Source organism: Tachyglossus aculeatus, chromosome X1, assembly GCF_015852505.1.
Source record: "Tachyglossus aculeatus isolate mTacAcu1 chromosome X1, mTacAcu1.pri, whole genome shotgun sequence".
Lineage (NCBI taxonomy): Eukaryota > Metazoa > Chordata > Mammalia > Monotremata > Tachyglossidae > Tachyglossus > Tachyglossus aculeatus.
In genome coordinates this window covers 135,987,241-136,000,371 of record NC_052101.1, presented here as the reverse complement: position 1 = coordinate 136,000,371, position 13,131 = coordinate 135,987,241, and the positions used below count along the sequence as shown (strand labels likewise).

General features: G+C 45.2%; 1 protein-coding gene across 1 annotated transcript in view; it reads right to left on the bottom strand.

The window, feature by feature from the left end:
* LOC119919440 (RING finger protein 17-like) overlaps window positions 1-10,512 on the bottom strand; it is a 65,137-nt gene extending 54,625 nt beyond the window's left edge. Inside the window, exons 1-5 of the mRNA XM_038739847.1 lie at window positions 10,302-10,512; window positions 9,344-9,423; window positions 4,423-4,511; window positions 3,398-3,509; window positions 1,020-1,100 (exon numbers count right to left, since the gene is read on the bottom strand). Of these exons, the coding sequence (XP_038595775.1) occupies window positions 1,020-1,100; window positions 3,398-3,509; window positions 4,423-4,511; window positions 9,344-9,376 (315 nt within the window). The 5' untranslated portion in view covers window positions 9,377-9,423; window positions 10,302-10,512. The remainder of the gene's footprint in view (window positions 1-1,019; window positions 1,101-3,397; window positions 3,510-4,422; window positions 4,512-9,343; window positions 9,424-10,301) is intronic.
* Window positions 10,513-13,131: the final 2,619 nt, after the last annotated feature.

Here is a 13,131-nt window from a genome sequence, read left to right as displayed (position 1 = left end):
CTTAGGAAAGTACACTACAACAATAAACAGTGACAATCCCTGCCCACAACAAGCTCCCTCGGCGGGGGGGGGCGCGACGGGATGGACATGGGATGCTGACTGGCACCTGAAGTTCAATGCCACATCTTCCTTTCCAAATCCTCTCCTCCACCTAACCTTCCCATCACGATGGACACCACATCCATTCTCCTGATCTGGGTCAGATTTGATGGGGGAGAGAGTCCCAGGCAGGGGATAAAAAATGTGAGCAAAAGGGCGGTAGAGAGAGAGATGAGATTGAAGAGTGAAGGACAGTGAACCGGTTAGCTTGAGAGGACAGAGAGTGCAAGGTGGGTCACAATGGGTGAAGAGTGTGGATGAATAGGCAGAAGAGAGCTGACTGAGTAGTAGTAGCGTGGCTCAGTGGAAAAAGCACGGGCTTTGGAGTCAGAGGTCATGGGTTCAAATCCTGGCTCCACCACTTGTCAGCTGTGTGACTTTGGGCAAGTCATTTAACTTAACATTAACATTTCTAGACTGTGAGCCCACTGTTGGGAAGGGACCGCCTCTATGTGTTGCAAACTTGTACTTCCCAAGCGCTTAGTACAGTGCTCTGCACACAGTAAGCGCTCAATAAATACGATTGATTGATTGATTGATTGAACTTCTCTGGGTCTCAGTTCCCTCATCTGTAAAATGAGGATTAAGACTGTGAGCCCCCCGTGGGACCTCATCACCTTGTAACCTCCGCAACGCTTAGAACAGTGCTTTGCACATAGTAAGCGTTTAATAAATGCTATCATTATTGTTATTATTATTATTAGCAGGCAGAATAAGGGGTTGGGTTGGAGAGGGGAAGGTAGAAAGGAAGAAAGAAGCACCGAGCCACCAGCAGCCAGACTCAAGACCAACCTAACGACACCTGGGTGGAAAACCAAGCCAGTGAGCGCTGTTAGGAAATCACAAAAAATACATGAATTTTTCATTTTTTTTCCCCCTTCAGCTTGCCCACAGAGTCCCCAGGGACACTCTCATCCTACCTGTTCTGCAGCCCTTAAATGTGCAAAATTCTGTTCAGCTATCTTCAAAGCTTGATCAATCTCTTGTACAGTTTTAGTCGTCTAAGGAGAAAAGGATGGTTGTGTAAATGATGAAAACAAGCTAGCACATGCATAAATTTAAAGTTTTTAACTAAGACATTCTAAAAAGGGTGTCAGTAAATAATTTCATTTCACTAGATGGTGAAAAACAACAACAAACAAAAAACAGACAAAAGAATAAGGGAGTGAGGGATTTTGTCTCTAGATAGTCCATCTTGGATCAAAATATTTGGCAACCAAGGCCCACTTGCAGTTTCAAATGAATGTCACATGAACTCTGAAAATATTTATGTTCTCAGTTTCGTCATTTTAAAAGCTGACAATGTTATATTTCAAGCTACCTGGAAAAAAAAGAAGAGACCAGAAAACATTTTCAAGAAAAACAGCGGTTATGGTAGGATTTTCCTGTTCTATAAAAATGGAAAATTCACCTTTATATGTAGAGAGCTGAGAAGAAAGTATGGGGGGAAAAAAATGAGGGTGGGGACAGGAATCATGGAAACAAAGAGGAAATACCAACCCCAAGGAGGCTAAGAAGGAGCCTAGACAATGGGAAAGAAACATAATAGGGAAATGGCGATGGGAGGGTGAAGGAGATGAAACAAACAAGGAACAAACAAAAAACACAAACCACCCTGCCACAGGGAAATATCTCTGGCAAAGGATAATAATAATATGGTGTTTGTTAAGCACTTACTATGTGCCAGGTACTGTAATAAGCACTGGGATGGATGCAAGCAAATCAGGTTGGACACAGTCCCTGTCCCACAGGGGTCTCAATCCCCATTTTGCAGATGAGGTAAGTGAGGCACAGAGAAGCTAAGTGACTTGCCCACAGTCACACTGCTGACAAGTGACAGAGCCGGAATTAGAACCCATAACAACCCATGAGAAACAGCATGGCGTAGTGGATAGAGCGTGGGCTTGGGTGTCGGAAGATCATGGGTTCCAATCCCGGTGCCGCCACCTGTCTGCTGTGGGACCTTGGGTAAGTCTCTTCACTTCTCTGTGCCTCAGTCACCTCATTTGTAAAATGGGGATTGAGACTGTGAGTCACATGTGGGACAGGGACTGTGTCCAACCCAATTTGCTTGTACCAACCCCAGCCCTTAGTACAGTGCCTGGCACACAGTAAGCGCTTAACAAATACCACAATTATTATCATTTATTATCATTCTGACTCCCAAGCCTGTGCTCTATCCACTACGCCATGCTGCTTCTCTAATAATTATGGCATTTGTTAAGCACTTACTATGTGCCAGGCACTGTACTAAGGGCTGGGGTTGGTACAAGCAAATTGGTTTGGACGCTTGGGTGGATACAGGCAAACGGGGTTAGACATAGTCCCTGTCCCACGTGGGGCTCATGGTCTCGATCCCCATTTTACAGATGAGGTAAATGAGGCACAGAGAAGTGAAGTGACTTGCTCAAGGACACACAGCAGACAAGTGGCAGAGCCGGGATTAGAACCCATGACCTTCTCACTCCCAGGCTCATGCTTTATCCACTACACCGTGTTAAATGCTTACTATGTGCCAAGCACAGTACTGAGTACCGGGGTAGATACAAGACATTCAGGTTGGACACTGTCCCTGGCCCACAAGGGGCTCACAGTCTAAGGGGGAGGGAGAACAGGTATCTCAGTCAGTTAGTTAATCGTATTTATTGACTGCTTACTGTGTGCAGAGCACACAGCACTAGGGACAGTACAATACAATAATAAACAGACACATTCCCTCCCCACAATGAGCTTACAGTCTACAGGACGAATTTACAGTCTAGTAATTAATTCGCGTTTCACAGATGAGGAAACTGAAGATCAGAGGAGTCGGGTGACTTGCCCATGGTCACACAACAGGCAAGTGGCAGAGCCTGAATTAGAACCCAAGTCCACTGACTCCCAGAGGGCAGAAGGGCTGCAGGGGTCAGTCCAGAGACAAGAACCCACTGTTGGGTAGGGACCGTCTCTATATGCTGCCAACTTGTACTTCCCAAGCGCTTAGTACAGTGCTCTGCACACAGTAAATGCTCAATAAAGACGATTGAATGAATGAGTGAAGGAACCAGAAGGAGACGGTGTCAGCAGAGCAAGCAGAGTCTCAGACTTTGACAAACTTACCTTTTTTTCCTCAGTTTCCACAGTTAGGCAAGTGAAGAAAAGTAGAGGAAGTCAGGATGAAAATTATCTGTCTTTACAGTACTAATGAAACCAATCTTCACTTATACTATGGTTTTTTTTCCTTCTCCCCCATACACGGCTTTCCATGATACAGTATCATGGAAAGAAGAAAAAGAAAAAACTGTAATGTTTTCCATACCAGGGAGGCTGCTGGTGGTTTCAAAACAGGCTGGTGTTCAGGGGCCAGATTTTCCAAATGGGCAGCCTGTTGGAGGTCACTCTCTCCGGCATCCTGAGGGCAACTCTTGATCCTAAAAAACACCAAACACCAAAACTACTCATGAAGCCCTCCCTACAAGCAAGTTTCTTAGAACACTGACAAGTTTAAAAAGACTCCATCCAAGGCTCTACCCTGTTAGATAATAATGGCATTTGTTAAGCGCTTACTATGTGCAAACAGATGGTTTGGAAACTAGCAATTGAAAACATTCTAAGGGAGTAACTTGAAGTTTTCTGTCTGGCCAACTACCAATTAATTATCCTTGCTAGTGGGGAATTAGGTCGACTGGGCCACGTGCCACCACATCATTGGGAAGGCCACACATGGAGTAAGGGGCACACATTTCCAATCCAGTTCCCATGAAGAACTAAATGACCACTCAAGCCAAAGCCTTTTATTAGAAAAAAACACCACACAGGACAGAATACTTCTGTCCTCTGGACTGTAAGCATGTTGTCTTACCAACTCTGTCGTGTTGTTACAGTGTACTCTCTCAAGTGCTTAGTTCAGTGCTCTGCCGTACCGTAAGCACTCAATAAATATAACTGACTGATTGACTGTCCAAAAGCCTGTCTTGTCCATGTAGTAATAATAATAATTATTATGGTATTTGTTAAGTGCTTACTATGGGCCAAGCACCGTTCTAAGTGCTGGGGTAGATACAGGGTCATCAGGTTGTCCCATGTGGGGCTCACAGTCTTCATCCCCATTTTACAGATGAGGTAACTGAGGCACAGAGAAGTTAAGTGACTTGCCCAAGGTCACACAGCAGACAAGTGGCAGAGCCAGGATTAGAACCCACATCCTCTGAATCCCAAGCCCGTGCTTTATCCACTAAGCCACGCTGCTTCTCTTAATAGTAGCTTGCAGAGAAAAGCCAGAAAAACAAATAATCACCCAAATAAAACTAAATTATCAGTACAAATTTTACAAAGCACTCCTACTTTTTGGGCTGCAGCTTTTCTTCAGACTTTTCTGCAATGGATCCATCACCAGGGCTGACTCCTGGTCCTGAATTCAGAGTGGACACAGCCTTTCAAAAAGGAAAAATCAGGTTATTTTTTAACAGAAAATGTGCTTTTCAATGGAACTGTTCTAAAAGTAGGCAGCAAGAGGTTTTAAATCCAGTACAAAGGAGTTTTCAAGAGGTTTCATGAATAGTTAGGAAGATCAGAAGCTTGACTGATTGCAGGACAAGGCTTTAGAAACAAGGCATCCACCCCATTTGCCAGAAAGCATTGCAGTCCTCCCCCACCAGCCAGGGGAGACCCCAAATTTGGGCCCATCAGGGCTTCACCTTGGGAAAGGCACCACCCATTAGTTTCTGACCTCTGTAGAACTCCCACTGGACTGTCTTTCAGAGGGCACTCTTGACGATGAGGTTCTAGCCAGGTATACAAATTTAACACTGTACTATGAATCACCGCCTTACCATAGAAGGAGAGTTTGAGTACACCAATAAAGCTTAGAGCTATGCGATTGAGAGACCCTCTCGCTAGGGTTACCCATAACGGAAAGGTATAAGATGAAGCGTCAAAGTTGAATCACCTGTGCTGGGCTGCAGTGGCATGGGAAAGAGTCAAAGGCAGATGATCAAAAGTTCAAAATTTTGATCGATGACAACGGCAGAAATTCAAGCTTACACTATGCGGAAGAAGGCAATGGTAAACCGCTTCCATATTTTTACCAAGAAAACTCTATGGATACATATACCAGAAAAACTACAGATATAGTTCTGGAAGATCATCATCATCATCAATTGTATTTATTGAGCGCTTACTGTGTGCAGAGCACTGTACTAAGCGCTTGGGAAGTACAACTTGGCAACATATAGAGACAGTCCCTACCCAACAGTGGGCTCACAGTCTTAAAGGGGGAGACAGAGAACAAAACCAAACATACTAACAAAATAAAATAAACAGAATAGATATGTACAAGTAAAATAAATAAATAAATAAATAAATAGATGAGCCCCTCAGGTCAGAAGGTACTCAACGAGCTACTGGGAATGAGCAGACGATGTCTCAGAGTATCATAGGTATTTATGACGTGACCAAAATAAAGCCTTCGGGACCTCTGGTTGCTGATGTTGCCATACAAGAAATGAGAATCCACAACTGTAAAGATACCTTTATTATTGGAACATGGCATATGTGGAATAGGAACCAGTAAAAGTTGGAAATAGTCAAGAATGAAATAGACCAGCTGACGATCGACATCCTAGGAATAAGCAAACTGAATTGGACTGGTATTGGGGATTTCCAACCGAATGATCACATCATCTACTACTCTGCTCATGCTGAAAGAAAAAAAATGGCATAGCAATAACAGTGAGAAAGAAAATTGCTAACACAGTTACCGGATATAATGCTGTCAATGACCTATTGATATCTGTTAGATTCAGAGGAAAACCATTCAGTATGACAACACTTCAGGTATTCGCCCCAACAACAGATGCAGAGCAAGAAGAAATAGGTTTTAGGATGAAATGCAGAGAGAGATTGATAAAACCTGCAAACAAGATGTGTTGATTATCACCGGGGATTGAAATGCAAAAGTTAGTAATGGAATGGAAATGAAGGTTGTTGGAAAATATGGCCTGGGAAATCGGAATCAAGCCTGAAACCGACTTACTGATTTCTGTGATTCAAGTGACTTTTTTATTGCCAACCCCTTCTTTATCCAACCTAAACGAGAACTGTACACATGGACTTCACCAGGTGAACTATATAGAAATCAAAGAGACTATATTATTTGTAGAAAGAGATGGAGGAATTCTTTTTTGGCAGCAAAAAAAAAACCGCCCCGGAGCTGACTGTGAAACAGATTGTGAGCTGTTAATGTGTAAACTTGGGTTAAAACTTAGAAAGATCAGTCATGCCTTACAGCTGCCCAAATATGACCTAACAAATATTCCCCCAGTATTTAAAGATCATGTAAAAAATCGACTGGAGGCGCTTAATCTCACAGACAAGGAACCAGAGAAAATGTGGGTGGAGATTTAAAATGTCGTCAAGGAAGAAAGCAACACAGTTCCGCAAAAGGTCAGGAAGCAGTAAAAGCCAAAATGGATGTCGAACGTAAGTTTGGAAGTAGCCAGAAAAAGGAAGGTAGCAAAAATCAGAGGACAAAAGAACTTGTTAAAGAACTGAGCCGAGAATTCCAGCGCTCTGCCAGGAAGGACAAACAGGAATATTATAACAGCATATGTAAAGAAATGGAAGTCGATAACAAATGTGGGCAGACAAGGTCACTATTTCGGAAGATTAAGGAGATTCGGGGAACATTTCATTCTCGGATTGGCTTTGTCAAAAGCAAAGATGGACTTTAAATGATGCCAGTGAAATTAAACTGTGCTGGAAGGAATACACACAGGAACGATGCCAGAAAGATAGCAATATACGAGAAGTATTTGAAGACATTCCTTTTGAATTACAGCCACTCAACATGGAAAGTGAAGCTAGACCAGCTTTGCACTGTCTTACCAAAAATAAGGCATTTGGCTTTGATAGGCTTCCTACTGAGGTCTTTCAGGCAGCTGGAGAGGAGTCGGTGAAAATCCTTACCAAATTATGTCAACAGGTATGGCTAACCACTCAATGGCCATTTGATTGGAAGAGATCAGTTTATGTGACAATACTGAAGAAAGGAGATACAACTAAATGCTACAATTATCGTTTCCTTGATCTCACATGCCAGCAAGGTATTGCTAAAAGTTATACAGCATCAAACGGAGACCTACATGGAACGTGAATTGTCCGATGTTCCAGCACGATACCAGAAAGGACGAGGGACATGAAATATTACCACTGATGTCCATCAGATAATTGAAAGCACATGAGAATATCAAAAGGGAGTCAGCATGTGCTTTATTGATTTTGACTGTGCGGATCAAGAGGAGCTCTGGAGCTAATGTAGGAAAATGGGCATGCCGGAGCATTGAATTGCATTAATAGGGAACCTGTATGCCGAACTGGAGGCTAAAATAAGAACAGAATACAGAGAAACAGACTGGCTTCCCATTAATAATAATAATAATAATAATGATGGCATTTTATTAAGCGCTTACTATGTGCAAGGCACTGTTCTAAGCGCTCGGGAGGTTACAAAGTGATCAGGTTGTTCCACGAGGGCCTCACAGTCTTCATCCCCATTTTACAGATGAGGTAACTGAGGCACAGAGAAGTTAAGTGACTTGCCCAAAGTCACACAGCTAACAGCTGGCGGAGCCAGAACTTGAACCCATGACCTCTGACTCCGAAGCCCGTGCTCTTTCCACTAAGCCACGCTGCTTCTCTAGTAAGGGTACAAGACAAGGATGTATCATCGCCTTATCTGTTCATCCCAAATACACAATGAGAGAAGCCGAAATGGATGAAGACAAACGGGGAGTAAAGACTGGAGTAAAGAATATAAACAACCTTCGTTATGCTGATACTACCCTACTAGCACAAAGTGAAGATGATTTAAAGGGTTTATTATTAACAGTTAAGGAACAGAGCAAAAAGATGGGCCTACATTTAAATATCCAGGAAATAAAGATCATGACTACTGGAAGTTTTCACACATTTGCAATGAATGGAGAAAAGACTGAAATAGTTGACAATTTTTCTCTCCTGGGATCGATCATCAATAATAAAGGAAATGGTAGTCAAGAAATACACTGAAGATTAATGTTAGGAATATTTGCTGAGAAGACCCTGGAAAAAGTCATGAAACGTGCTGATTTAATAACTGCCACAAAAATACAAATTGTCTATTCTATGGTGTTTCCAGTGACAATGTGTGGATCCGAAAGCTAGACGGTGAAAAAACAGGATAGAAAAAGCATCGATTCTTTTGAAACGTGGCATCAGAGAAGGCTTTTGCCAATACCAAGGACTGCCTGAAAAACAGACAGATAGATTTTGGAGCAAATTAAGCCAAAGAGGTCTTTGGAAGGCCTAATGATTCGACTTGGACTAGCATATTCTGGACACATAATCAAGAGGACTCTCTGGAGAAGACACTAATGATAGGAAAAGTCCAGGGAAAACGTGGAAGAGGCAGACCAGAAGCTAGATGGACCTTAACAATGATAACAGAAGAACCGTTAGCAAGGTTATGGATTATGGCAGGAGTCAGGACATTCTGGAGAAAATATATTCATAGAGTCGCTATTAATCGGAAATGATTCGACGGCACTTGATGACAATAAAAATACTAAGTGCTTGGGAGAGCGCTACAACAGAACTAGCAGACATTTTCCCTGCTCATAACGAGCTTACAATCTGGGGTGGGGGGGGAACACAGACATTAATGTTAGCAATTTATTCGTGAATTATTCATAAGTAATAAGTAGGATAATGGGAGATGGGGCAGTGTAGGTTGAGTGTGGGTTTGGGAGTGTACACATGACAGTGGGCGGGAGGGTCCTTGGAATGATTCTTTCCCCTTTTCCTCACCCCGATCTCAGGTCTCTGTCCCCAGCCCCTTGGTAGCCCCCACCACTACCACTGGTTCCGAAAGTTACAGAGACTGTTCTATTTGCCAATTTCATTTCTACTTGCTCCATTTCACGGTAGCATACCACATCAACATTAATCAACCCTTTGTAAAATTTGTAATGCACAGCTTTTTTAAAAGGGTGGCCCGGAGGCCAACAAATAAGCTGTTTCAATGATCTATCCACGGGAATGATTTTGACACACCTGCTACAGAGAAGACACACTTAGGCTGGGAGTTGGAAACTGAGAGAAAGCAGCTGAGCATGAGGAGAGGGCACTACTGCTCAGAGGTGAAAATCTGCAGAAGTAAAGAGATTTGAACGTGTTCCCCATAAAAAGATCAATAAACTGATGTGTTAACAATCCAAAAGAGACTTACCCCTAAACCAGGGCAAAAGTCAATCTCCGGCATGCGTAGTTCGCCATCCAGCTCTCCGCGATAAGTTCTAATTGAGGAATCTGCGGAAGAGAGTTAGTTATACAGCTGTCCTTTTTTTTTACATACAATTTACAAACCGTTCTATTTTTTCCCTTCATTTTCAAAAGTCTAACATCACTTCAAGATCCCATAAAAATACCCACAATCCCACATTTACGTACACAGCCTTACACTCTGCCATATTCCTATTTGTAATTTATCTGGCCATCCATCTCCCCCACTGGATTGTCAACTCCTTGAGGGCAGAGATCACGTCTACCAACTTGCTTTCGATGCTCCCAAAAAGGGCAGAGAGGGGGCAGAGGGGGAAGAGGCAAAGGAGGGGAGCAGGGGTAGGGGAGGGAGGAAGGAGGCTGTTTGACAAAAGGACAGGCGGGAAGGGCGGAGAGAGGGAGGGAGTGGGATGGGGTGGGCAGGGTGTGAACTGGGAGGGATGGGAAGCGGGGAGATGGGACCTGGAGCCCAGACCATCATCATCAATTGTATTTATTGAGCGCTTCCTGTGTGCAGAGCACTGTACTAAGCGCTTGGTAAGTACAAATTGGCAACGTATAGAGACAGTCCCTGCCCAACAGTGGGCTCACACCCCGATAGGCTTGCCAAGCTTCCCCTGAGTGGGGCCCAGAGCAACCACTGAATCCGCTTATGGCGAAACGAAGAAAAAACTGCGATCCATCATCATCATAATCATCAGTCGTATTTATTGAGCGCTTACTGTGTGCAGAGCACTGTACTAAGCGCTTGGGAAGTCCAAGTTGGCAACACCTAGAGACAGTCCCTACCCAACAGTGGGCTCACCCCCCCCCCTTACCCCCGCCTTCCCCTCCCCTTTCTCCCACCCTCCAATTCCCCCCCCCACCCCCACCCCCGACCTCCCGTCACGGCTCCAGTCCCTCACCCGAGGAGAAGCCGCTTCCATGAACGCTGAGGCGCCCCTGGTCCGGCCCACGCGGTCGAGTCTTCGAGCTGGTGCCGGGGGATGGGGGCCGGGATCCGGATCCAGAGGATAGGGACCAGGATCCGGAGGACACGGACCAGGATCCAGAGGATACGGACCAGGTATCGGACCCCGAGGATGGGGGCCGGGATCCCGGCCCGAACTCGGGCCCAGACTCGGCCCCGGACTCGGATTCGGGCCCGCCCTCAGCACCTGCCGCAGGCACCTCCTTCTCCGTCGCCGCCATCTTCGGTTTCAACGGTCACGCGGGCCCGCTCGCCTGAGGCAGGCGCAGGAGCCCACTCCGCGCAGGCTTGTGGCCAATGACGTGAGTCGGCCCGGAGGCGCCGCCTTCCGGCAGCCAATCAGCAGCGAGGGAAAAGAAGCTCCGGCTCCTCCCGCGCGGCCGCCTCACCCCACCTTCTCACTCCGCCGCCTCAGGGCCTCACGCCCTGGCCTCGTGCCTCGCGCCTCGCGCCTCGCGCCTCGCGCCCCGCGCCCCACCCCGTCAACGGCCGCCTCAGGGCCTCGCGCCTCGCGCCTCGCGCCTCACCCCCTCAACCACCGCCTCAGGGCGTCACGCGCTCATCCCGTCAGTCACGTTCTCGTCCCAATGGCCGCGGGGGTGGAGGAAGGGCGGGGACGCCTTGGAGGCAATGAAAGGCATCATCATCATCATCAATCGTATTTATTGAGCGCTTACGATGTGCAGAGCACTGTACTAAGCGCTTGGGAAGTACAAATTGGCAACATAGAGAGACAGTCCCTACCCAACGGTGGGCTCACAGTCTAAAAGGGGGAGACAGAGAACAAAACCAAACATACAAAATAAAATGAATAGAATAGATAGGTACAAATAAAATAAATAAATAAATAGAGTAATAAATATGTACAAACATATGTCCATATATACAGGTGCTGTGGGGAAGGGAAGGAGGTAAGATGGGGGGGGATGGAGAGGGGATGAGGGGGAGAGGAAGGAAGGGGCTCAGTCTTTTTCGGGCTGGACTTCAATCCTACCAGCTCCAACAAGCAGTCACCTCTAGGGCGCACTTAGTAGGTAGTAGGAAGGGCGTTTATGCACACCTAATGGGTGCAATGCCTGGGACTGAGTGCTTGGGAAGTACAGAACACAGAAGTGACACATTCTCTGTGGACAAGGAGAAGCGTCTCCTATTCGCCATCTTGGAGAACTCATTCCCTACTGAGAGCTCACCTCCTCCAGGAGGCCTTCCCAGACTGAGCCCCTTCATTCCTCTCCCCCTCATCCCCCCCATCTTACCTCCTTCCCTTCCCCACAGCACCTGTATATATATATATATATATATATGTTTGTACATATTTCTTACTCTATTTATTTATTTATTTATTTATTTTACTTGTACACATCTATTCTATTTATTTTATTTTGTTAGTGTGTTTGGTTTTGTTCTCTGTCTCCCCCTTTTAGACTGTGAGCCCACTGTTGGGTAGGGACTGGCTCTATATGTTGCCAACCTGTACTTCCCAAGCGCTTAGTACAGTGCTCTGCACACAGTAAGCGCTCGATAAATACGATTGATGATGATGATTCGCTCCCATGGCTTCAACTATCCCCTCTGTAGGGATGGTACTCAAATCTACATCTCCAGCCCTGATGTCTCTCCCTCTCTGCAGTCTCCCATTTCCTCCTACCTTCAAGACATCACTACTTGGGTGTCCTCCCGTCACCTCAAACTTAACATGTCCGAAACAAAACTCCTTATCTTCCTACCCAAACCCTGTCCTCCCCATCACTTTCCCATCACTGTAGGTGACACCGCCATGCTTTCTGTCTCACAAGCCCATAACCTTGGCATTATCCTTGACTCCAATCTCTCATTCAACCCATCACTAAATCCTATAGGTTCCACCTTCACTATATAACTAAAATTAGCCCTTTCCTCTCCATCCAAACTGCTACCATGTTAATCTAAACAATTATCCTATCCCACCTTGATTACTGTAACAGCCTCCTTACTGACCTTCCAGCCTCCTGTCTCCCCCAACTCCAATCCAAATACTACACTCTGCTACCCAGATCATTTTTCTAAAAAAACTTTCAGGACATCATCATCATCATCATCAATCGTATTTATTGAGTGCTTACTGTGTGCAGAGCACTGTACTAAGTGCTTGGGAAGTACAAGTTGGCAACATATAGAGACAGTCCCTACCCAACAGTGGGCTCACAGTCTAAAAGGGGGAGACAGAGAACAAAAACAAACAAACAAAATAAAATAAATAGAATAGATATGTACAAGTAAAATAAATAAATAAATAAATGGAGTAATAAATATGAACAAACACATATACATACATACAGGTGCTGTGGGGAAGGGAAGGAGGTAAGATGGGGGGGATGGAGAGGGGCACGAGGCATGGCTTCAACTATCCCCTCTGTAGGGATGGTACTCAAATCTACATCTCCAGCCCTGATCTCTCTCCCTCTCTGCAGTCTCCCATTTCTTCCTACCTTCAAGACATCACTACTTGGGTGTCCTCCTGTCACCTCAAACTTAACATGTCCGAAACAAAACTCCTTATCTTCCTACCCAAACCCTGTCCTCCCCATCACTTTCCCATCACTGTAGGTGACACCGCCATCCTTTCTGTCTCACAAGCCCATAACCTTGGCATTATCCTTGACTCCAATCTCTCATTCAACCCGCACATTCAACCCATCACTAAATCCTATAGGTTCCACCTTCACTATATCACTAAAATTAGCCCTTTCCTCTCCATCCAAATTGCTACCATATTAATCTAAACA